General features: G+C 40.2%; 1 protein-coding gene across 2 annotated transcripts; it reads right to left on the bottom strand.

Annotated features, from left to right (window-relative positions):
* Nucleotides 1-924: 924 nt before the first annotated feature.
* TERF2 (telomeric repeat binding factor 2) lies at nucleotides 925-23581 on the bottom strand. Of its 2 annotated transcripts, none has more exons than XM_045818926.1 (10): nucleotides 23142-23581; nucleotides 22926-23021; nucleotides 22137-22267; nucleotides 12639-12725; nucleotides 11234-11380; nucleotides 9709-9815; nucleotides 7726-8118; nucleotides 4405-4490; nucleotides 2667-2710; nucleotides 925-2054 (listed from the first exon to the last, which is right to left on the bottom strand). In XM_045818926.1, exons 1-10 carry the CDS (start codon nucleotides 23518-23520, stop codon nucleotides 1896-1898), a joined length of 1629 nt encoding a protein of 542 aa, XP_045674882.1. In that variant the 5' UTR covers nucleotides 23521-23581; the 3' UTR covers nucleotides 925-1895. The 2 variants fall into 2 exon arrangements, with proteins under 2 accessions (XP_045674882.1, XP_045674883.1); XM_045818927.1 differs by having other exon boundaries at nucleotides 2667-2707.
* Between the last annotated feature and the right edge of the window lie 2822 nt (nucleotides 23582-26403).

Below are 26403 nucleotides of genomic sequence, written 5' to 3'. Positions count from 1 at the left end.
CTCTAATAGCTTCTAACCAAGTCTTGCTTCAGAATTCATCACATTGACTCCAAGTGGTAATATTTGAATTACCACAAGCTAATAAGTAAAGAATAGACTTTATAATTGTGTTCAGTTCTAACAGAGGCCAAATGCTATCACAGCACCCAGGAGCCATAGGAGCTCTGCAGCAGTCCTGCCAAGGTGGAGGTGGGAGATGGGGGTCATTTCTCAGCACACAATGGCACAGGCACCCCCACCCTGGTCCCACCACTGCCACAGTTTTGTGAGCAGTGACTTGGAGTCAACAAAAACAGTCAACAGTACACGGTAAGTTTTATAGTTCTCTAGAGGCTATAGGCTTAGTTTTTTGTTTGTACACATTTCAGTAACAGTATAGCACTGACATTAAGTTTAAAAATGTTAATGGACCTATGCATTTTTCAAATTTGAGAAATGCTGATTAGGATATGTTGCTTCCCTAACTGCATCACAGTTTCACTCTTCTACCCAGAGCACGCCATCTTAATGAGGTGAGAGTTGAGGGGAGAAAAGCTTCTGGATCCAAATCCAGTTCAGAGGGAGACCACATGAGCTGCAGCCAGATCAGGAGGAGGTGGCTGTACTGAGAGGAGATAAGTTCTCACTGTAGTTTCATTTGGGGTTAATTGGCAGAAAAACAGTAATACTAAATTCCAAAACACATAGTTAACAGGTAATAGAGCTGTACAAAATTTCCAACTTGTAACTACAGGATAAATTTTAAACCTTTAGCATTTCTTTACATCTTTCACTCAAAAGTGAGAAAGGGTTCAACACAGCTTCCAAAGACTAGAATATCCAATACAGTTTGACATCGGCCGGCGTTTTAACAGTCAACATGGTTCAGCAAAATTTGTTTAACGTGTTCATACATGCTGTGCTGCAATTAAACAGCTACTTAAATTTGAGAGAAGCAAGACTTTAATGAAGGATGCTGCAAGTTATGGACAATTAGTTCTCAAATTTTAAAAAATAATTACATAAAACACTTCACTGATTTTTTTTTCTCTAAAAAGACGGTCTTTAAGGATGTTCAAGAGAGACGGCAAGCACAACACAGTACAAAAGGAGGAAATGTTGAATTTCAGTGCAAGACACCAACACAGCACAATTAGGGAATCAGGTGGAAGCAACCATTTCATAAAGAATGGAATTAGGCATTTATATTCAGTCAGGATTTTTTAAGCTTTAAAAGTCCAGCATAGGGAAGAGAATGGGGCAGGGGCTAAGCTTTTCTACAATCACCAAAAAACACACTGGTTCAACCACATGAGAAGTGGAGGTCAAACCTGCCTATGTAGTCCAGCAAATAGTAAGAGCAAATGCCAAGACTAGGTCTAGGTGTTGAAGTCACAACAGGCTAAACAGTTTTTAAAGGGACCCTGATTCCACCACAACTGGTCTTTCATTATAGCCTGGGCTCATGACAGACGAAGTTCCTTTGCATTTGCATCAGGAGGCCAGAGCTTTACCTGGAACAAGTTCACTCCAAATAATGCTCATGTTGCTGGTTTTAACAGGTCATGGAGTCCTAAGTGCTCCTAACAGACTCCACCATATTCCTAGGAGAAGGTTCTACTGATTACTGGGGATTTAAATTCAAGCAAACCACTGAAGAAGGGAAATACTAATAATATTCTGGCACTGTACAAGCTGTCTGCCTGTCATCTCTGCCAAGGACATAGGGTAGACTTGGCTTTGTCTTTCAGCTCTATGATCTCCAACAGTGATGAAGCAGAACTGGGACCTTCCCCATGTTGGATGAGGATGCCTCAAATTTTCTTCCCAGCCCAGCTTCTGAAAGAGCGAGCAGACTATTGGGCTATTAATTAGGAACCATACTCCTGTGAATCCTGTGGAAACGAAAGCTTGCTTCAATTCATGCCAAGTCTTTTCATGGTCCGCCAGCGATCCTTAATCATCACAGCTGTTCGGTTAACAAATGGGTAATTTTTAGAAATGGCAGCCCAGTTTCCTTCCCCGAATTTCTCCACTCCAGCCTTGACCCACTCGCTTTCTTCTACAGTCCACTTCTGCAAAAGAAAACCAAAGATTTATCACCTCTCCCTCCACTTACTCACATTCTCAAACAGTGAAGAGGTAAACTCAAGAATCCTAAGAGAATAATCTGAACCCAAAAGAAGGGTTTAATACAGATAATAAATTAACACTGGATTTGTACATTTAATAATTTCCAATGTCCTGCCATTTCATCTTCAACTAATAATCACTTCTACATTAAAACTTCAAATGTGTGTTGTTCATGGTCAGGAAAATGTGTCAGATTTCTGTCCAACTAGATTTTTCTTCCAGAGGGTGACTATAGTAGGTCCTCACATAACGTCATTGATAGGTTCTGCAACTGCAAGCATAGTGACGTATAACAAAACCAATTTTACCATAGGCTAATGGATATAAACAAGAGTTAAGTTTCTACAGCATCTAATCAATATTATAACAAAAAGACATTGAACAAAAGGATATTATTCAAGGACTTACTCTATTTAACTTAGTTTAGATCATCAGAAAAATGCAAACAATATTTTGCCTGGTGCATGGGTCATCTATCTATGAAATGTGGGTACTTATTTTACCTCTATTCTACCCACACAATCAAAAGATTAGAAAAGAGAATTTTAAATTACCTGCTTTTTTGTTACACTGGTTGTATTCTCTTCATCTGGTGCTGCTGGAAAACATTAAAAGTAGACTCATTTCAGAGCTCACCTTTCTCTGCACAAACCACCAGAAAAAGATACAGAATGTCCCTAAAGGGAAAGCCTGATTCACATTTGACAATCTTTGAGAAAAGAAAGGATATCACTAAAGTATAATTTGTTTTGTCCTTTGAAATCTGTACAAAGCAAATATTTACCAAAAAGCATTCAATAAATGTTGCTTAATGATGAATTCAGGCTCTTTAATAAAACTAGCATTTTCTAAAGTTACCAAGGGACTGTGGTATTTAAAACCCTCATACATATACCTGTTTATACATACATAACTTCTGCCATATTATAACCCTTTGCTAGCCACTATTTTATTTAAGTTTTTATTGATATATTTTTAGACAGAAGAGAAGGGAAGGAGACAGAGGGAGAGAAACATCAATGTGTGGTTGCCTCTCACGAATCCCCTATTGGGGACCTTGCCTGCAACCCAGGCATGTGCCCTGACTGGGAATCGAACCACTGACTCTTTGGTTCGCAGGCCAGTACTGAATCCACTGAGTCACACCAACCAGCAAGCCACCCCAGTTTTACTGTTTCATGCCAGAATTTTCAAATCCCTGATCATTTTTACATAAGTAAAAGTAGGTTCAATTCCTTGAACAAAAGAACAGGGTAACAACTATGGCTTCCCACATGGAGAAACCATGTGAGATCTGCTCAAGCTCTGCCCTTTTACCATATGGATAGAGATCAGACCTCAAGAAATATGGACCAAGGTAATTTTTTAAAGGGCCAGAGGGCTACAGGAGGCTGGCCATACAAGTATAAAAGACATGCCATTTCGAGACATTGAGAACCAGTTAAAAAGCTGCAAGAAAAGGCAAAATTGCATAAACAATATACTTGCTAGAGTGTGTGCCACTGTCCCAGCAGTGCTTCCTACACAATGGAGGAAGGTGTCTCAGGAGCAGATTATTTATTTTTAAATTATGAAGTATTTCACACTGTAGTGGAAGATGATTTCTAAAGCTGACAAGTCTGGACTGCATTAAAACTGGGTGTTACCTAGAACTTTTATATCCTGACGTTTTTAAATATTTAATGTCATTTTTATTGATTTTATATTACTAATCTCCCATTTTCCCTGTGATCTGAATCTTGCCAACCATGTTTTTGCCACTGAGGCTACTTTTTTTAAAGACAAAACCTAGGGATTGGCAATAGATAACTGTTGTGTTATATAGAATCTCCAAAATTAAGCTGTAGCATTTACATATTTCCATTAGAATAAAAAATACATGGCGGGAGAGATTCTAATGCAAGTGCTATGAAGTTCAGTAATAATTATGAAAAAGCAAAGTTTATCATCTTTTAAAAAATGGAGAAACTGTAAGAGATTTTTTACTTAAACAAAAATGTATGGAATGCCCTTTTCTAATTAAAAGACTTTAGGAAGAACATTAACGACAATTAAATACAGGATTTATTAAAACAAAGCCAGGAACTTTCTTTCAATACAAAGTGCTGCTTTGACAGTCTGCACTGTTGAATGGGAGAGGACAGAGAACTGACTCCTCAAGAGTCACAATGAGGAACTTACTAAACTTGTTCTGGTTGGGAGACAAGCAGTTTCTGGAACATTTATGTGATAGTTACATGCATCTCGTACTTCAGCAAGTGTCAAGGAGAGACTGAGAGTCTCCTGGCTTACCCTGAACATCAAACAGTTCGTCCTCTTCCACCCAAGTCTCTTTTTCTTCAACCCCATTAGAACTGTTCCACTTGCCTTTGGGTAATCTGAGGAGAGATCAGTGAGAGGACAAGTTGTGAAACAAACTCATCATGGGCCGTCCTGGGTTCTACCCTTGGTTCACGTATAGTCCTTGTTTCTCCTTGTGTTGCTGTGACCCATTCGAGGTTCACCTACACCCAACTCCCCAAGTCCTCGTCAGGTATCTCCATGTCATCAGCCCCCAGGCTGGAGAACCACCCCTCAAACTCAGCACTGCATACATCACCATCCCCCTCCAAATATTCATTTTTAAGGCTGTCTGGCTTTTTCTGTAAATGAGTGATGAAAGCAATTTGCTTAGTAAGTGATAGGCTTGAAAAAATTCGAGTTCTATGAGTTTTCTATGCAATTACCTAAGTGGCTATACTGTTTACTTTTTATTGTTTTGAATTGGATCATATCCCCCCACCATGTTATTTCTAAGAATAACTTGAGACAAAGGATTTTTTTTTCATTTTCAAGATATTAAGGTCAGACAGCTTAAGTTTTCTATCTACTTATCCTAGTACTGGGATAAAATTGATTTTAACCACTAGGTCTATCCTTTTCACCCAAGGAACTGTTCAGTCTTCCTGCTGACAACCTTTGCAGATGAGTGGTAACCTCCTACTCCCCCTCTGAACTTGGCATTTATTATGTGCACAAATGTTTTGGTACTTCCCAATTTCTCGTGTTGTAGAAGGGGCTGGGATCTGGGTCCTCATCCTGTTAATGGCTATGTAACCAGGCAAGCCAGGTCACTTTCTGGTGCTTGTGCTCCTTACTGGTGAACTTAGAACTTGAGCAGTGGTCTAGAGGGGTCGGCAGACTAAAGCCTGTGGCTCCTAGTTTTTGAACAGTCCTTGAACCAAGAATGGGTTTCACATTTTCAAAGGGTTGTGAGGAAACAAAACAAGAAATGATTCAGATACAACAGATACAGAAGTGGTTCACAAAGTCTAAAATATTAAACTTTTGCTGGCCTTTTATAGAAATTTTGCATGTGATCTCTTAAATTGCAAAAATCAGTAATTATTTGGTTAATATCTAGTAAGCACTGGTTCATGCCAAGTGCCATGGGGGATATAAAAATCTAGTAAGTTGTAGGCCTGCCCTCCAGGGGATATACCCTAACCCTGCCTTCTCCTCCTCTTCCAGTGGCCCAGCTTCCTGCAAGTGCTGTCACCTGGCAGCAGTGTCTAGCTACCCTCCTTCTCTCCTTTGCCTCAGTGCCTATTCAGAAGCCCTCAGTGATATTTCATCAAACCTTCAGCTTAGTTGGGTTAGAATTATTTGGGGTTTTAAGCAGATTACAGAGCATTCCTGACCCTTCTAATTCAGTAGTCAGGAGCCTGGGAATGTGTATTTAAACATTCTACAGGTAATTGTGATATGAAGCCCAGTTTGAGAACCTCTGCCTGACAGAATACAATAGGAACTCAAGTTTTGGCCCATTTACCCACTCAGACTTTTCTCCCTTCATCCTCTCTGCATTGTATTGACATTTTTTCAGAGCACACCAGGTTTTTTCATGCCTTTATGCAAGGGGTTCCTGTGCTTATAACCCCCAGCCCCCAATATGCTTGATGACCTCTTACTCATCCTTCAAAGCCAACTCAGTATTTGCTCTTCTGCAAGGTTTGCTCCAACTCTCCTGAGCAGGCTCAGCGATTCTTCCCTGGAGTTCCAGTGCCCCTCACACACACACACTTCCTTTACAGCCTGCGTCATGGGATCCCTTTTCTACAAAGGGCCAGATGGGATCTTCGGCTTTGCAGGCCTTACTGTCTCTGTTGCAACTACTCAACTCAATGTAGCATCAAATGTAGCTATAGACAATACAGCCAAACAATACATAAATGATAGATGTGGCTGTGTTCTAATAAAACTTTATTTACAAAACAGGCAGCAGACCAGTTGGACCTGGGCTGTAGTGTGCCAACCTCTGCTTTAGAGTATTCATCATACTTCATACCCTTGACACATGACAGGTGGTTATGTCTGAAACCTTCACAAATCCATTAATAAAACCACTGTAATCATGCACTCTATCCAGTTTTCTCATCTGTTTATGGGCAATACCTACGCCTCACAGGACTGCTATAAGGAGTTGAGGAGATCATGTATAAAATGAGAGTAAGTGTTGAGCTGCATCTGCTTGCCCAGCTGTAACTCACTCACCTCTAGGTGCAGGTAGTGGTGCATGTAGTGCAGGTTAGTGCCTGAGTACGAGTCACTTGTCAGATGCCACAGCCTCACAGGGCACCTGCCAGAACACAGGTTCCTGTACCACAAGAGCAGTGGTAGAGATGATGGTGGCTTTGGGAGACCAACAGGTGATCTCTTAGAGCAGGATGACCAAGGGAGATTCAGGGAGGAGGTGGAATTTTTAAGAGGTAGCCTGTGCTAAGTAGTGTACAGGGCAGGCCATGGGCCTTTGTGTCTAGATTGACCTGGATTAAAAACCCCAAAGCCCAGCTTTGCCACTTTTCAGCTCTGTGACTTATGGCAAGTTAATGACTTTTCTGATCCTTTCTCATCTATAAAATGGGGCTAATAATATATCACTGAGGATTGTAGAGATTCATGAATGTACATGGCCCACAAAAAGTGCTTCTCTTCCCTTTGAAGGACGGATGGGATTCTGACAAGCAATGATGGAAAGATGATAATCCAACTGTGGGGAGTGACAGAGAGCAAGGATACAGTAGTAGAAACAAACATAGCGTGTTCCAGAGGGAGCAAGCAGACCGGTTTGCCCAGAGGAAGGATCCACAAGACGGCACAAAGCAAAACTCAAGAGCCAGGTCAAGGGTCAGGATAGGGAGCAAAATGAAAGCATTCTAACCACTACTCCACAGAATCTAGCATAATGTGACAGATTAGTAAATATTTACTGAATTTAGCAAGTCTCCAAAGCTCATAGAAAGTATAAAACTATAAATATTCACAGATCTCTAGTTAGTAGTAAAGGTACTCAGAAGTCTGCTAAAAATGAAAGCAGCCATAAATAGGAGGCTCCGAAACCCTTCCATCCTCACTCATGCCCTAGTGCAATGCCTGGAAGCCCACGTGTGGGGCTTTGGAACTGGCAGGGATGGCTATGTCGTCACTCCCCACTCCTGAGTCACATTCTAGCAGTCTGAGCAAGCCTTGGTGGTGAATAACTTAGTTGAAAGTTACTTCATTTACAGAAGCAATACCAGGCCCAACCAGGACCACCAACCAGCCCCCAAACTCCTACAAAGAAGGTCTTCATACTTGGGATTCTTCTCCCTGGGGAGCGGTTGGTTGAGAACAGCAGGCTTGGATGGTGATGGTGGAATGACTTCCTGAGAGGCGTCGAGGCCTGAGTTCAGCTCAGTACTCTGACTATCCTCCTCCAAAACCAATCTGCTTATTGTCATACGCTTGGTCTTGGGCTGCAGTTCGGAGCCACCCTCTCCCTCAGCAGGGGCTGAACTTTCGTTTTCATCTTTTCTTGGTCTCTTGTTTTTGAGGGCTGGCGATGATGGGGATGCTTTATTAGGAAGTACCAGGTCTTTCTGGTCCAGTTTTGAGAAAACTGCCTCAGAATCTTGTGAACCGGACAGAGTCTTGAAAGCTGCTTTCAGAGTCATAATTCCAAAGGTGGTTGGAGTATTCCGTAGCTGCCTACAAAGAAGGCAAACATACAAAGATCAGTTTCACCACTGCTGATGCTCATCTAAACAGCCACAATGTTTTCAAAGTGTGAAGCTTCGTATTAGCAGAGGATTCCTCAAGGTGAGAAGTTTTCATTAAAAGAGAAAGAGAGGTTGCTTGATACAACCTTTATTTATAAAATCTTCCATTTAAGTTGAACTATGGAGTTTTAATTAATTCCAAACCAGAGCACCTCAGCAGAACTAGGGCCAAGGATACAGCCTCCAGAGACCTCTTTTGTCTGCGTGCGGTCGAACCCAGTAGTGTGTGTGGACTAACGCAGTATTTGCCATCATGTAAGGGTTCTGCACAGTGACTAAACAAGTACTTCCGAACACCTACTGATACTCCAGCAATTTCACCCTAAAGTCTAAACTCTTCTTCCAGCTATCCCCGTCCAACTCTCATGTGACAGAAATGAAAGGCCAGTCTCCATGCTGCCCATTTTCTCTTATGATACATTTATCAGTGGAATCTTGAGAATTTGCAGAGTAAGAAGTGTACCACACAGTCTTGGAACAATAAGAACCTGCCTTTTGTAAATGAAGTCATCTACTATTTGGAGTAGCTGGCATGCTGTAAGTAAACACTGTCAGGAGAGGGTAAACTGGCAACCTGTAGGCCAAACCCAGCTGGAAGATGTCTTCTTGCCTAACCTATGCAAGAGTTTTGTTTTGTTTTGTTTTAAATCCTAATCCATGGATGTTTATTGATTTTATAGAGGAAGGGAAAGAGAAAGATGGATATGAGAGAAACATTGATTGGTTGCCTCCTGTATGCACTGTGACCGGGGATCAAACTCACAACCTAGTATGTGCTCTGACCAGGGATCAAACCCACAACCTTTGTTTTGGGTATACAGGCCAATGCTCCAATCAACTGAAATAAGCCACCCAGCAAGACACAAGTGTTTTTTAAAAACTGGATAACTGCCAACATTAAAAAATTGGGAAAGCTAAACATAAAAAATTAGACATCTCACACAAAAATCTGAACTGCAGCTTTGGCATCCTTGGACAGTCTCACACAGCAACAATCACACGAGCCTGGAAAGCATGCCCTCTCTGGTTCATAGTCCCGTGCTCTCAACTGTCTTAGGCACATTCTGTTCCTTTACATTTCCTACCATGCCCCGAAGGCATCTAAATTTTTGACATTTCCTACCATGCCCCGAAGGCATCTAAATTTTTGATCCTTGCTTTCACAGCTGGTCTTGGGAATCTGATTCAGAAGTCTGAACACTGTATTAGGAGATCAGATATCAACAAGAAAATAATGAGTAGGTAAGGGTGAGTCAAAGAGAAACAGAGGAGGAAAGAAACTTTGAGGGACAGTAAGTTAGGAACTTCTGTCCGGGATCTGACATACAATCTTTAATACTCCCATTTTCGAAGGGTATGCTCTCTAACTCCCACTGTGCCTTGTATGAGTAACACAGTAACATGTTAGGGGATCAAATCACCAGGAGGAACTAACTGACCTTGCTCTAAGGAGGAGACTATGTTTTGAAAAGACCACCCCAGTGTTTCACTCAAGATCACAAAAGGGTACCTCTCTCACCTCACAGGTTCTCTGGGTGCCTTTTCCACAGGCTCTGGTGCTGGCTGTTTATCTTCCTTCACTGTAGTTGATGTGGCAGATTCAGATTTCAAAGCCTTTTTGGCCATCTGGGAAAGGAAGGGTATCATCAGGAAGAGGAAGCCACAGAATTTCATTAATTTTCTGCTTCTGTAACCATGAACATACTCAATATGCAAACACATTCACCTACAAATCCAATCTAGCCATAAAAAGTAAGAGAACTTACAAGAATGAGCTCTATTTCTTCCTTTAAAAAAATGGCTCACAGTTTAATGCTAAGAACTCAATTTGAGTATGCTAACCATCTTGACATTGCAAAAATTCTTTATGTGATTTCACCTTGCATTTCCTCTTCCCTCCCTCCAATATCATCCCTAATCTAGTTTCTGAATCCCAAATACACCTTAGGGGTCATGTATAAAAATCAAACTTTTTTTTTTCAAACTTACGATAACTAATGTTTATATTAATGTCTTTTAGTTTGTGTATAGAATTTTTATGACTGTATATCCACAAATATGTTTTTGCCTTTTGACAACTCTTTGAAAATCTTTACTTATACCACATAAAGCCATCTTGCTCTAAGTCAAACTGCTCATCTGTCTCCCTGACTGAAGTTTGACACATTTCCGATCAGTCCAGCATATTCCATTTCAGATACATATAACTGTAATGAGTGATGTCTTAAGAGCTGAGAGTTCTACCCTCACCCAGAAACATTGGCAGGTTATTTTCCAGTTACCTAGAGCACAAAGGAAAAGTTTCCTAGGCCAAGCTCAAGTATCCTGACACTTGCTCCCTGATTATTCCGAACTATCTGCTTTGCACATCATTTGGGATTTACCAAAGGATGGCTAAGCTCCATGACACTATCCTGACATAGGCCTTGCACATCTACTGTTAGGAGCCGTATCTTTAATACTCTCAAATCCTGGTTTTAAAGAAAAAAGACCCTTCTTACTCAGTTTTCCTTATCACAGTCCACCTAGGACAGACTGGGTTCTAATTGTTCTACAAACTGTCTTGAGCCTCATTGTTTCCCTTATCCTTATCTCTTTGATCCAGTTAAAGAATGTCTTAATTTGGCATCTTCTACCTTATCATACTTCTAGTGACCTTTTCTCCAATTATGCTTTCTTCCTGTTAACAACTCCATCACACCACATCTAATAAACCACTCCTCCTCCAAAATTTAACTCGCATTTCATCTCCTCTGGGAACCACCATCAATTGTAAGATAAATGTTCTGCTTTAACCACAAGAGATAATCATACATAAAGGAGGTAAAAAGTGGAGGTGAGGGAGACCAGCTTTTGTTCCATTTGTTTCTGCCAGGACCTCTGTTTCTGTATACTGAAGACATTTAATAAAGGAAGATAGTGCATATAATTCAGAGTCTTTCCCAGACAGTTACTCTTCTACTTCTAAAAAGATGTCCTTTTCTCACTGCCTGCACATCCTCAAGGCCACGTCATGGTTATGAGAAGAGAAGGCCACAGCCCACCGTGAGGAGGTAGGGCTCTGCATTATCCAGGTGACTCTCCAGGAAGCGCAGCATCTTTTGCTGGAAGGTCTCGTAGGAAAAGTTCTGGATAACAGGGTGGGCCAAGTTCTTTTCACGGATGATGTTCAGGAGATCATTTCTCAGCTTCTACACAAAGGACCGAGATTGACAACATGAGAAAGGAGAACTGCAGTAAAAAATCAATAATGATAAATTGAGACTATGCTATTTCACATAGTTGTGAGAGATTTCACAACATTCTCAATGAAAATCACTGGCACACACATGAAGGGGAGCCCACCATGAAGAAGGGGGTCAATAAATTAAGGATCAGCTACTATGGATTACTATGCAGTTATAAAATAATAATGAAGAAGAGGATCTAAAGTGCCTTTATACATTTATGAAGATTTATTTATTTCTATTACCAATAATTGTGCTTCGGATAAACCTCATTGGCTATGATAGTGCCAATGCACAAAGCTCATAAAGATTTTAAATATTTTTTAAAGATTTATTTTATTTATTTTTAGAGAGGGGAAGGGAGGGAGAAAGAAAGGGAGAGAAACATCAATGTGTAGTTGCCTCTAACACACCCTACTGGGGACCTGGCCCACAACCTAGGCCTGCGGCCTAGACTGGGAATCGAACCAGCGATCTTTTGGTTCCCAGGCTCATAAGGATTTTAAAACTTTCCAACCCCTGCCCCGACCAAAACACAAAAAGGATAAAGAAGCTCTGTATGTGCCGATACAGAATGATCTCCAAAATACAGTAGGTGACAGGAGCAATTTACAAAAATGCTCAAATTATGCACACACTTGCAAACTTTTTTGCTTGTATATACATAGAATGTCTCTGAAAAGATCAAAGTAAAAAAGTCTCTGAAGAGAGGAACAAGATGGCTGAGTCAGAGATTACAAATTTTTCACTAAGCTCTTTTGTTGTACTTAAATTTTTTATTATACACATATATTAGCTTTTCAAAAACTAGAAGAAAATAACAAAAACAAAAACAAGAGGGTACCAACAGAGGTTCCGACACTAGAGGAGTTAAGTCCTTACGAAGGCAGATTCTCAAGTCTGCAGGATCAGCGTTTATGTAAGGAGTGTTGGAACTATTACAAAACTTGATGGCTTGATATTTGCCTTGGTGTTGGTCACTGAAATAAAGTTCCATCACAAACCAGACAGAAATGGGCAAGTAAATGACTTACATAAATTTGTCTAATAAAAAAATAAATTTTTCAAAGCTAATCTAACAGAAAGATATCCTGGATATAAAGACAACACACTAAAGACACTGAATATTTAAAGAACATTCCTAACAAAGAACCCTTTCCCTGTTTTCCCACAAAAAACAATGAAATGGATTTAAGTTTTAGGAGCAAAATAACAAATTTACCTGAGTTGTAGGGTCCTTTGACATATGTTTTTTCAAAATCTTTGAAGCTTTTTCAAATTCTTTATTTTTGATACAAATAATGACAGCCTACAAAAAGGAGGAAAAAACTTTTTTTAACTGTTGTAATGACAGGTGTAATGAGAATATCAAATATCAAAATAAGCTTACTGAAAAGTAAAACTGAATAGTATATACACCAAAACTTTTTCACATTCTATCAAATTCCTGTACTCAAAAACTAATAATTATTGTTAAAATGTCACAAACTGTAAGCCCTCTGTCAATGTATAGTGTAGATTTTCAGCATGACATTGGATTTTTTTTGTTTTTTAAAAGAAGGCTGATACAGCAAAATCTGATCCCCTAGATTACAGACCATTTACTCAATTTGAATAGGGCCTCCTAAGGAAAGGCAAAATGGACACAAGTCATCCCAGGTCCTCAGAAAAATTGGCTCTGTTCTTTTTAAATGCAAAAGCTTTGACGTAATTGGGGGAAAGAGGGGAGTATATATTGTAAAAAAAATTAAAGTGATTTGCTGACTACAGAGTGCTGCTAGTTTCATTTAGGAGAGGCCTGAGGTCAGTTCTATAGAAGAACACACACAGCCTCTCACTACTGTAAACCCCAGCTGGCAACTCCAGTGAGTGTGCAGGGAACTACTGAGACAGACAAACCCAGCTCATCCATAGGCAGCAACGAAAGAGGACAAAGTTCCAGTCAGGACGTCTTATCAGCCACAGAGAAAAAGGAAAGTCCTTTGGTAAAAAGAAATCCAAGAGACTCTATGTAGAGGGAAATTAACAGTAATTGAAAATTAAAAAGTATATTTAAAAAATATGTACACATTTTTTAAAAAAGCAGAAAAGGCTAGGGGAAAACTGGGAGTACTTGGAATTATTTAACAGGTAAAGTAACTACCTTACATCTCAAGAGGTGTCAGACATACCTCACATACGAAAGGAAAGAAAACTGGTTCATAGATATTTCCAGTCTTCCCAGGGAAGAATTTAGGGAGAAACAGACCAAGAGCAGGAGGAAAAGCAAGGGAAATCAGTGAGTACTAATCTCTGGTGATCCTGTTAACATGCTGAGCATGGCCCTATAGGGCGAAGGAAACTGGTGTCGAATGCTCCTGAATGCACATGCCTAAATCCTTGCTGCCCAGAGGAGGTATGAAGCCAGTCTCTTCATTTGAATCAGATGACCATAGAGACTTTTACATCATTTTCAGCAGAGAAACTACACTAAAGCTATATTTACTTTCTTGAACACAAAGGTTTTACTTTTTATAAATCAGTTACATGTCATATTCTTAAATTTTATTTACCTTGCATACAGTAAAATTAACTTTTTTTAGTTTACTGTTGAATTTTAACACATGTATTGTCTCTTGTAACCACCACAAAAATAAAAAACCAGAGAAACCTCCCTTGTGCTGCCCCTCTGTAGTCACACCACCCTCCATCCCTAATTTTCCCTGTTTTATCTCTTCAAGAATGTTATATAAAGGGATTCATACAGTACAAAGCACTTATTTTTTAAAGGACAGAGCCTTGAGACTGGCTTCTTTCCCTCAGTATATCTTTGAAATCTGTCTATGTTGTTGCATTATTAATAATTCCTTCTTTTTTATTGCTGAGCAGTATATCCCATCATATGGAAATCTACTGTTTGTTTATCCATTCACCTATTGAAGGGCATATGGGTTGTCCGCAATTTTGGGTGATTATGAATAGAGATGCTAAAACATTTATGTACAGGTTTTGTTATGAATATAACTTCATTTCTTTAAGGTAAATATCCGGAGTGAGATTGATGGGTCATATGGAAAATATAGGCTTAACTTTTTAAGAAATGGCCAAACTTTTCCTGAGTGGTTATACACCATTTTGCATTCCCATCAGCAATGTATGAGAGTTCCAGTTGCTCCATATCCTTACTAGCACTTTAGTGTTAGTATTTTATATATTTTCAAAATATTTATTTCTAGAGAACAGGGAAAGAAGGGAAAAAAAGGGGGAGAGAAACATCAACTGGTTGCCTCTTGCACCCCAACTAGGGACCTGGCTTGCAACCCAGGCATGTGCCCTGACGGGGAATCAAACCAGCAACCTTTTGGTCTGCAGGTTGGCACTCAATCCACTGAGCCCACCAGCCAGGGCTGGTTAGTGTTGGTTATTTTTTTAGTTTTGTCCCTGTGATAGGTTCACAGTGGGGAAAATACTTTGTATTCCCCCACTGACTTATGTTGAGCATCTTTTCGTGTGCTTGTTTGTCATCTGTATATTCCCTTTGCGAGTCTTTTGCCCACCATTAAAATAGGGTTGTTTTCTTTTGTGAGTTCTTTGTATATTTTGGATGAGTCCTTTGTCAGATATAAAATTTGCAAATATTTTCTCCTAGTCTATGGTATGTCTTTTCTTTTTCTTAGCAGATTTCTCAGAGCAAAAGTTTTAAATTTTATTGAAGTTCAGTTATCAATTCTTCCCATTATGGATCATACTTATGGTGTCATATCTAAGAAGTTTTTGCCTAAATCTAGGACATGAAGATTTTCTGTCATGTTTTCTTTTAAAAGTTTTATAGCTCTATTTTATAGTTCCATTTTGAATGAATTTTTGTATGAGTTTTAAATCAAGGTTCATTTCTTGCATGTGGACATTCAATTGTTTCAATACTGTTTGTTGAAGACTATCCTGTTTCCATTGAATTGCTTTCATATTTTTTATCAAAAATCAATTAGTCATATTTGTGTGGGTCTGTTTCTAGATGCTTCTATTCAACACTAATCTACACATCTCTGGTCATGAGTACTATAGCTTTATAGTAATTCTTAAAATTGGGTATTAAGGCCTGGCTGGTGTAGCTCAGTGGATTGAGCGCGGGCTGCGACCCAAAGTGTCGCAGGTTTGATTCCTAGTCAGGCCACATACCACATACACACACTGATGTTTCTCTCTCTCTCTTTCTCTCTCCCTTCCCTAAAAATAAATAAAAAATCTTTAAAAAAAAAGAATATAAAAAAAATTTGGGTATTAAGTCCTCCAACTTTGTTCTACAAAACTTTTATTTTCATACCTCTCCCCTAACATTTTAGAATCAGCTTGTATCTACAGAAAATCCTACTGAAATTGTAATTGGAATTATGTTAAACCTATAGGTCAGCTGGAGAAAAATGACAACTATATCCCATAAAGTTGTCCACTCCATAGACATGGTGTCTTTCCATTTATTAGGTCTTGATTTCTTTCATCAGCATTTTGTAAGTTTCCACATACAGATCTTACACACGTTTTGTTAGACTTATACCTGAGTATTTTTCTTCTCTGGAGCTACAGTAGCCTCCCTGTGGTCAACTGCAGTCCAAAAATATTAAATGTAAAATTCCATTAGTAAACAATTCATAGGTTTTAAATTGTGCATTGCTCTGGGTAGCATCATGAAATCTTAGGCTGTCCTGCTTCATCCCACCTGGAATGTGAATCATTCTTGTCCAGTGTGTCCGTGCTGCACATACCACCTGCCTGTCAGTCACTGAGTAGCCATCTTGGTTATCAGATTGATGGTTGCAGTATCACAGTGCTTGCATTCATGTAACCCTTATTTTTACTTAATAATGACCCCAAAGCAAAAAGTAGTGATGGTGGAAATCCGGATATGCCAAAAAAAATGCCATTGGTGTATGTATAGGAAAAAACATACTATGTATAGGGTTTGGTATCATCCATGGTTTCAGGCATCCACTGGGGATCTTGGAGTGTATGCCCCACAGTTAAGGGGGGAGGACAGCTATATTGTAAATGGCACTGTTTTGGTAATTTCATTTCAAATCCTTTACTGTTACTACATGGAAATGATTGATTTTTGTGTTGATCTTATATCCTACTATCTTGTTAAACTCAGTATGCTTTTTTTTTTTGTATATTCCACGGGATTTTTTAAATACAGGGTAGGGGAAAAGTAGGTTTACAGTTGTGTATATGTGAAACAGTTTATTCTTGTATTCTTTCTTAATAATTGTATCATTTTCTATATGAACTGTAAACCTACTTTTGCCCTACCCTGTATACACTATGATGTCATCTGCAAGTAGGGACAATTTTATTCCTTCCTTTCTAGTCTGTTGCCTTTTATTTCCTTTTCTTATTGTACTAGCTAGGTCTTCTAGTATGATATAGAACAGAAGTAGTGAGAAGGGATTCCTTGCCTTGTTTTGCATCTCAAGGACAAAGCATTCACTCTCCACCATTAAGTATGATGTTAGCTGTAGGTTTTCTGTAGATGCCTTTTGTCAGGTTGAGGAAGTTACCTTTTATTCCTAGTTTCTGAGTGTTTTTTTAATCATAAGCTAATATTGACTTTAGTCAAATGCTTTTTTGGCATCAACCGGTATGATCAAATGGTTTTTTCTTCTTTAGATGAATAGGGTAAGATTACATTGACTGATTTTCAAATTTTGAACCAGCTTTGCATTTCTGGGCTTATTTTCCCTACTGTGCTAAACACTAACTGCATCTGTGTCCAGGGCTAAGCAGCAGGATGCACAGTAGGCAAGAGCAGTGGAATCTGCTCCAAGTTCTAGGGATCAAAGCTCCACTGCCAAAGAGAAAAGGGGTTCTTTTCCTTCAGTTTTAGGTTCCTGCTTTGCTGCCACTACTGTAGTACTGCCTAGGTGCTGGCACAGAAGAGAAGAAAAAAAAAAGCAAAACAAAACTGGAATTTCTCCCACCCTTTCTGACCCTTAGGAGATCTTTCTTGCTCTTCAGACCAGAGAGAACTTCTCTGGAGTTCTTTCTGTTCGCACCTGGAATGTACTTCCAGGTTTCAGAAGCCTTCAAGTCCAGGCTGGAAGATACCAGACAGGGAAAAAATGGTAAACTACTTATCACCAGTTTGGTAGACTTTCAAATTCTGGTGTTCTTCCCCATCTGCTTACTACCATTTATATTTCTGAGTCCTCAGAGAGCTGTGCTATACATTCTATGTAGGACTTATACTTGCAGCATTAAGGAAGCACAGGAGAGTATACTTTATCTATCCCATAACTGAAACACAGGTCCTACTGTATTTAGAAAGGATATGTGAATGCTTTCAAAATCTAAAGTCTGCCTCCAAAGTCTGCTGTGGACTTATTTTTTTTAAAACTAAGTATTAATTTCCTGTGAAGACGTCTCTTAAAGAAATGAACCATTGCTTTTTCACTTCAGAGTGTTCAGAAATAAGTGTAATTTCTTCTCTTTGTGTGTCTGCTAAGATTCTTGGGGTGCAGGCAGTAGCAATGGTCTCTTGCTAACTTAAACAAATGGAAATACCAAGCATAGATTTTCAATAGAGGTGAGACAATTTACTATGTCTGGGAGTACAAGACAGAAAAAGCAGAGAAAGAAAAAACAAACTCACAGAAGTGAAGAAAAGCTAAAGAAGTAAACTCAGAAAGAAACCAGGCTGTTATGGCAAGCAGGAAAGCTCAAAGCTTTGACAGAGCCTTTTGCTTCAAGAATTAAAGTTCTAGTAGATTGTGGAAGATACACTAGCCCCCCCAAGTGGGGTAAAGCGCCAACAGAAAATCAATGTGCTGTTACCAAGGTTCAGGAGAGAGTGCTGCACAGCAAAAAGCAACAAATCAATGCTTCTCTGAGAACACACCATGCATGTTATTTTCTCCTGTTTCTGACAGAACTCTTAACCGAGGAATGTCTCCTTTACAAAAAGACAACCAATGCAGTCTCAATATCATTAACAGCTAACAGAAGCAGTTCTCAAACTTTCTGGTCTTGAGGTTACTTTACACTCTTAAATATTAATGAGGATCCCAAAGAGCTTTTGTTTATGTGGGTTACATCTGTCAATAATCACAGTGTTAGAAATATAAAACTGAGGAAATTTAAAGATATTTATTAAGTCATTAAAAATAACAAGATCATTACAAGTTAACATAAATATATCTTTATGGAAATTATATTTTCTAAGACAAAAGTTTAATGAGAAGGGTGGCATTGTTTTACATTTTTGCTAATCCCCTTAATATCTGACTTAATAGAAGATGGATTCTATATCTGCTTCTGCATTCATTCTGTTGTTTCATTTAAAATATAAATATATAGATATATGTACTACCCACATATATAAAATCTGGCCTCAAAGATATGAATTTGGAGAACGGAGGAATATTTTAATAACGCTTTCAGAAAATTATGGCTATACTTTGACTCTACACCAAACTTTGGCAAGTAAACTTTTCATCATCTGCTACATTACAATGGGTTGCTCTATCTTGTACTTTATTTTTTTTTTTAACATTTTATTTATTTTAGAGAGATGAGAAGGGAGGGAGAAATAGGGAGAGAAACATCAATGTGTGAGAGATGCATTAATCAGTTGCTTCTCACATGCTCCCCAAACTGGGGACCTGGCTCACAACCCAGGCATGTGCCCTGACTGGGAATTGAGTCTGTGATCTTTTGGTTCACATGCTGGCATTCAGTCCACTGAGTCACACCAGCCAAGGCTCTATCTTATACTTTAAATGGATCTTTTACCCACCAATGATTTTTGTAATATAATACAGTGATCATTTGGAAAATACCGGTTCACCAAATTATATAGATCTTCCATATATTGATACATTATTTTTAAAAATCACAGTTGTTAATACCACCATCAATCTTAACAGCTAAATTGAAGAACTGGGAAGTTATCAAGCACATGAATACAAGTTTTCCAAAACTAATTTTCACTTGAAAGCTTGAATTTTATCATGGGCAACAAATAATGTCAATTGTTTTCCTTGAAGTGACAAGTTCATTTTGTTCTTTCTCAAGAGAATGGCTGCCATATACCCATCACTGAATAACGCAGGTTTGTCAGTTCTTTCAAGTAAAAACAGTGTTCCATTAAAGCAGCTAGTCAGCATGCATCCCAATCAAACAAATGCTTTCCTGAAGACAACCTTCATGCTTGCAGCAGAAATGCTTTGGGCAAACTTCCTATTTTGTCACACAAAATAGTGAAAAGATGTTTCCTCAAGGATCTGGATTTAAAAATCAATCATTTTTACTGCTTCCTCAAAAACACTCTTACTTGAAATTGGCTTTAAAAAAAAAAATCCTGCAAGCATGTGGCAATGAAGAATACAATGACTACTATACAATTTATTACCACTATCTTGATTATGCTAAGGCACCAGTTTTACCCATCATTGCTTTTGCACCACCAGTGCAGATGTCAGTACGCTGAAAAAGTCAATTAATGTTTGGCATTGTTATGAAAATTGGTTTTGACCTGATAAAAGATCCCAAAGACCTGCAAGGGATCCCCAGACCATACGTTGAGATCTAACTTAGAAAAATAACTCACGTAATAAACTTCATAAAAAAATCCAATATACTTTTAAATTAAATTTTGTGATACTTTAAAAAGCTTAAAATGTACAAAAAAGCCTCATTGAACCTAGGCATCCCAAGGTATTTTCCCAATGACCACTAAGAGATATTATGGTTCTAAATGAGAAATGGAAAAAAGAAAAAGACTGAACAGACAAGTGATATAGTATCATTTAATAACTAGGAGATCAAGGTAATTTTGGTAGCCAGCCTCTTAAGATGGCAGCCAGTGATCCCTACTTCCTGCATTGTCCCATGCCATACACTAATCCAGAGCTGGTCTGGTCTGCGAGATCAGTAGCATTTGGCTAAAGTTGATAAAACGTTACTTCTGAGATTAAGTTATAAAAGGCTGCAGTTTGTCTTGGGCTCTTGTTCTCTTGGGTCACTTGCTCTAGGGGAAGCAACCTACCATGTTGTAAGCAGCCCTATGGGAGGTAAAGAGCTGAAGTCCACAGCTCACAGCCATCGAGGGAGTGAGTCCTGCTGACAACTGTGTGGGTGAGCATGGAAGGGGATCTTGCAGCCTAGCTGAATCTTGAGATGACTTCAACCCTAGCAGCCATCCTAACTGTAACTAATGGGAGACTTCGAGCCAGAAATACTCACCTAACACACTAACATTCCTGACTCTTGGAGAGAAACTGAGGGAAAATATTAATGTTTTAAGTTGCTAAAGTTTGGGGGTAACTTGTTACACAACAATAATAGTAATACAGTAAGTATAACAAGAGAGGTTACACCTGGTGGAAAATGGAAAAGGAAAAGGGAGTCAACATAAGAAAATGTTTAACTATTTTAAGGGAATTTCAATTTTACAAATAGATTTTTCCTAATGAAGTTCCTAAACAAAAGATCTATGAACCTGAAATAATAATGAAATAATATTCAGCTGAAAGATGAAGACAAATCTCTAGCTCTTCTGTTTGAAGGAGCTGTATTCCTGCACCAGCTAGTTACTTAATTGGAGTAACACGAATTCCTCTGTACTGATGCTGTTTCTTCCCATTCAAAAGCTATTCTGAAAACAGGCATGGATTTCTCCCCCCTTGCTAATATGTCCTTTCTGGCACTTTCCCTCCAATACAAACCTGACTTGCCTGTGCTAAAACTCTGTTCTTGGAACTGGAATTATCTAAGTATTCTTTGCAAGACCAAAAGTAGTTCCTGCCAAGGTCCTTAACTGAATAAGTATCTGCACCTCACATACACTACTTGTTAGTTGACAGCTACCTGAGTACTCAACACACAGCCAAGGGGCAGTCTTCCTTGCTAAGCAAGGCTTGATCCTCTGGCCCCCACACCCATTCTATCCTTTTAGGCAGTGATCTTTGCTCCTTACTTTTCACCATCAAAGCAATGCTGAGCTGTTGTTCCTCAGTCCCCACCTCTGAATCTGCTTCCACACTCTAGCTTTCATACTGCAGAACAAAGAGCTTTTTCTGACTGGTTCTCATGGCCACTTCTATGTTTTAAGTAAAAATAAGTTCTACTACTTGAAGATACCTGAGCCGTGACACAGTCAACTCCCAAATTCCTAGACACACCACTAGCTTTTTTCTTGTCAAGGGCACTACCTGTGCCAGCCTTCTACCATTACTGTTTTTCTAACTGGTTAATTATCACAGCCCCTGTGAAATTCTGTCTATTCAAGAATTAGAATAGACTTAAACCTCCCATTCTGCAGACAACTGCATGAAATAGCTCAAAGTCCCACATTTCCCAGGGCTCCAGCTCTTCTTCTTAGTTTATTATAAATAAGGATGACCAAACCAGTTTCTTCTAGCCCTTCCACAATTCTCCTAAATGGTGTATAATAACCTGCAGTCTTCAATGCAAACCCATTACCTGTGTACTGTGGCCTCTCTTGCCTGGGCCACAAGTAAGACTCCTAAAATCACAAAAGCTGAGCATCTACCATTAATGTTCTTTCCAAATCTTGGCTAAAAAGGGGTTGCCCGAAGAGATAATATCTCTGTGTATGTTCATGTGTTTTATTGTGCTGACTTGCTTTCTCTCCACCCTTTTTCATCTACCCCACACAGAAAGGTAAGCATTATATCCTCAAAAACCTCTGATTTTCGTTAAAAGAAAAAAGAAAAAAGAGCCTTACAGCCTCTTTGACCAGTTTTCTACTGGATTCCACCACTGCCTCTGTCAGTGTAAATTCCGTTTTAATCATCTCCAGCACATTGATTGCTGATTCCAGGGGTGTGAGCTCAGCCTCCATATCAAAGGAACAGTCTAGAATAAAGAGCACAGCTTTCATGTTAAGCTGTTTTCTACAGACCAGAAAGGTTATGTCCAAAAAGACATACATTTAGGGGAAAAAACCCACATGCAAATATAGTGAAGATTTGCATTTAACTGCTTACTCACTATAGTAGGTTTACAAATATGTTAAGGATCCAAAGTCAAATCAATGAATTTGAAATGACTTAGTAATTTTCAAGACAGATAAAAAAATTATTTTTAATAGATGCATTTGCATCTCAAATTTCAGGATATAACCGTCCAACTCAGATACAAGCGGCCAGAAACTGTAGACCCTTTGCTAAACAGATGTCAAGTTCAATTCAGAAAAAAAATGTGCTCCTATCTGAAAAACACTCTACTATAGGGGAAAAGATGTGGCCATCTTAACATAACTCACTTCAGATAGCAGTAAAGTTGGGGCAAGCAAGAAACAGGTGGGAGGAAATTTGAAAAACAAAACAAAACAGAAAAGCAGGCAAGAGAATCTCAACTGGAGAAAACTAGAGCCACAGCATACCCATTGTAGAAGGCAAAAGACCACACCGTGATCAAAATACAATAACGCACCTTAATCCCGAACCTTTATTTCTGAATGTAAATTTGATAAGAGTAACTCTATGCCCGGAAAACACAAAAATAGCCATACCTAAATTTTCCCCTTCTTCAATGCGCGATAGGCACTGCATAACCCGCAGCAGCCGGGACACGGTATGCTCCTTCCCCAAGGGCCTGACAAGCAAAGCTGGGAAAGAAGACATCATTGGTTTGGCCATCCCCTCGCCTCCCACGCCATCCCCAACACCGGGACCCCAAAGATCCCCTTCCCAGACGCCCCAGCCTCCTTCCCAGGCTCGGCCCTCACCCTGCATGATGTCCCGGATCTGCCTGAAGTCCCCGTAACGACTGCTTCGAAAGGCCCGCAGCGCCTCGTAGAAGTAGAACTTGAGCACCCAGCGGTTCACCGCCTCCTCCAGCCGTGCCTCCCCCGCGGCCCGCTCCCCGGCACCCCCCAAGCCGGGATCGTGCCGCCCTCGCCGAGCCCGCCCACCGCTGCGGGACGCCCGCCGGCTTGCCGCCCTCCTGCTGCCGTCGCTGCTCCCGCCTCCTCCCGCCATCGCGTTCGTTCGCCGCGCACTCTCCCCACTCTCCCGACCGGGCCGCTTCCTCGACTGTGACGCCGCCGGATCACGTACGACGTCCGGGCCGGAAGCGAGACCACCCGTCCCGGCTCCCGCGGCCATGATACACACAACGTTCCGAGCAGCCCGCGGGCTTCTGGGTGGGAATGGACCGTCGGGCCCCAGCCCCCTGTCGGACTCCGTAGTTCCGGTATGCGGGTGCAATGCCTATCGGGACTTGAAGTCCACGATGCCCAGACCCGTAAACCTACCGGCGTTTGCAGCCAAGTGTCAACTTTGCTTCGAAATTATGGGACACTATGGTAGGAATGCGGGTGTGTGTATAAAATATTGAAAAATAAGTACGTGCAGATTATTAAGCACTTTTAACATTGTGAAATGTAGCCTACATGGAGGAAACTTTATTAAACAAATTTACACTAACAATTTAAAGCAAAGACCAATGTTAACCTAGTCGAGATCAAGAAATAGAATATGGCCGATATCCCCCGAAATCTCTAAACATATAAATCATAATATTTTTTAATTACAAAAATAACACATATTGTGGTAGAATAAAAAAAGGTTAACATTGAAATCATCCATAATCCCACAGGAAAAAAATATGTTGATTCATAGGTTTATAGATTTCCAATATCTTGTATAACCTATTGTGTGTGTGTGTGTTTGCAAAAATGGGATACTATTTATATTTTACATAACCTTCCATTTTCATCTAACATGTAATGAATATCTTTCCATGTCATTAAGTATTTTTTTCTGCAGTATCTTTAGCAGCTATTGTACATGGCATTCTAATATATGGGTGATTAGAGTTTTCTTTATCTAAATCTCTGCTATAAGATGCTTAGGTTTTTCAAAATTTTGTAATTCTAGACAATGTCCATATTAGAAATCCTTTAAACAGTACTGTTGCACAAATTTATAATTATTTTCTTAGGATAGTTTCCTCAAAATGGAATGACTGTGTTGGAGAATACACAGTAGAACACAGATCAGAACATTCACCTTATTACTCATCAACCTTTTGCTTTTCAACTAGGTACAGATATCTTGTCATGACTCTTGAAGCCTGCAGAGATCGCCTGTTCTCCAACCTCACTTTGGGCTCATACCTGCACAACTTCTATCATTTCCTCCTCACCTGATACTCAATCTGCCTAGAGCCTTAGCCTTGTCCATTGTAGGCTAATTAAACACTTCTTGTTCTTCAAGCCTCATTTAAAAGACACTTCATTCTTTCTTGACTTTCTGGGCTAGGTTAATTCCCCCTTGCTGCCTCCTCCTTAGCACCTCATATTTAATCCTTCCTGAAATTAGGTCCTTGGGGGCGGGCACTCTCTTTGCTCGTTAACCCTACCTCCCAGAACCTAGCCCAAGACCTGACCCATTTCTTGAGGCTGGATTGAATTGACTACGCACATGAGTAAGGCTTTTGATACAAGTTGAAAAACTGTACCACCAAAGAAATATATTTACTGAAATTTAATTCCATGCCTACCAGCAACCTGACATGGGGACATTCTTAGGGCAGCCTCCCATTTCTTATGTGTTTGTGTCATGATTTGCTAGATACAGAACAGCTGCTACATAATCTTATGACTACACAGTATAACTTCCTTGAGTTCTTTTCTCCATTTCCATTCTTGTAAGATAGGCTCTTGGAGATGACTTTTGAAAAAATCATGGTCCCTCTCTCCTTTGGTACTTTTCTTGTCCAACCCTAGTGCTAAGTGCACTTTCATCCCCATCTTACTGGATACATTCCTGAACTTTACTTTCTTCTTTGCATTTCTGTGATGCATTGGCCACACTGATCTTGGAGAGTCCATTCCCCATTCCTTCTTTGGGTGCATCATTGTCTATATCTTTCACAGGCAGGGGAGTGAGTTAGGGCATTTCCAGAGGACTGGGTGGGCCTGGAGTGGGTGTGGTTAGGAAGTGGGGGCATAGGGTGTGAATCACTTACAGGTGTCTCTGATGCTCTTGGAACTCACCACACAGTACCCAGACCAAATAGAGAAATCCAAGTTCTGGTGGGTGGGAGTGACCCCTCCCTCAGATGCCCAGTAACTGGTTTAGTTTCAAAAGCTGTTGTTCTACCAGCCCCACTGTTACAGGGTACAGCCAAGAGGGGGGCCCCAAATAGGGATTTGGAATGGGGCCCAGAACCCAGGGTGTCCGGGAGATATTAGGATGTCCTCACCACCCCCTAGGTGCGGGTTGGGGGAAGGGACAAACAGAACAGGGCCATTGAGAGCTGTTTTGCATAGCAACAACTTTGCAGCTAACCTCTGGTGTGGTCATTTAACATATCTGTAACCTTTAACTGGTTGCACAGATATGTTAAACAGCTGTGGCCATTCTCTGAGCCAGGGGGATGGAAGTAACTTCCCTCCCAAGATGTAACTGGGAGGCAGGTCCCCCAAATTACAGCGCCTATGTGGGAGCTTGGAGAAGATTGGCTCCATGACATGGGGCCACACCTGCCCAGACTCACGATGGCAGCCCAGTAAAGCTGGAAGGATATGAGAGTGCTGGCAAGTGTAGGCAATTGTGGGAGGAGTTGGAAATGGGGCTGCAGAGGAAGATTGGCTGGGGGATTTAAACCGAGACCCGACAGCCATTGGAGGGAGAACCACGCGGCTTTGCCAGAGTGGGTACCCCTGCAACTTTAGTAGGGGGAACCACCACCCGGCTTTAGCAGAGATCCTGGCAACACAGCTGATGGTGCCAGGAACCCAGGGAGGACTACCAGCTGAGCACGGATTACTGGGAAGAACCGGGGGCTGCTTGAGCCACGGACTTCTATTTCTTTTCCTGAGATACAGTACCCCAGATTGGGCAAAAGGGGGAAGGAAGGACTGTGTGCATTTGTGGGTGTTTTAAGGGACTTTGGGATTTTGATGAAGACATTAGGTCACTACTTTAAGTCTGTATAGCATTAAATAAACATTTCCTTTTCGTGAATCTCTGGCATTCAGA

Source organism: Phyllostomus hastatus, unplaced genomic scaffold, assembly GCF_019186645.2.
Source record: "Phyllostomus hastatus isolate PE091 unplaced genomic scaffold, TTU_PhHast_1.1 phas_scaffold_345, whole genome shotgun sequence".
Classification (NCBI taxonomy): Eukaryota; Metazoa; Chordata; class Mammalia; order Chiroptera; family Phyllostomidae; genus Phyllostomus; species Phyllostomus hastatus.
The sequence above is the reverse complement of the archived record's forward strand: the minus strand, read 5'-3'. Positions and strand labels throughout refer to the sequence as shown.

What these genes read in the sequence shown, in the direction of transcription:
- TERF2 (XM_045818926.1), bottom strand. Translation starts at nt 23,520, where the DNA reads ATGGCCGCGGGAGCCGGGACGGGTGGTCTCGCTTCCGGCCCGGACGTC. An exon ending in TGAAGAAGGGGAAAATTTAG is followed by an intron (nt 22,268 to 22,925) that starts GTATGGCTATTT and finishes TCTTTATTCTAG; the next exon opens with ACTGTTCCTTTGATATGGAG. An exon ending in GCACCCAGAGAACCTGTGAG is followed by an intron (nt 8,119 to 9,708) that starts GTGAGAGAGGTA and finishes CCTTCTTTGTAG; the next exon opens with GCAGCTACGGAATACTCCAA.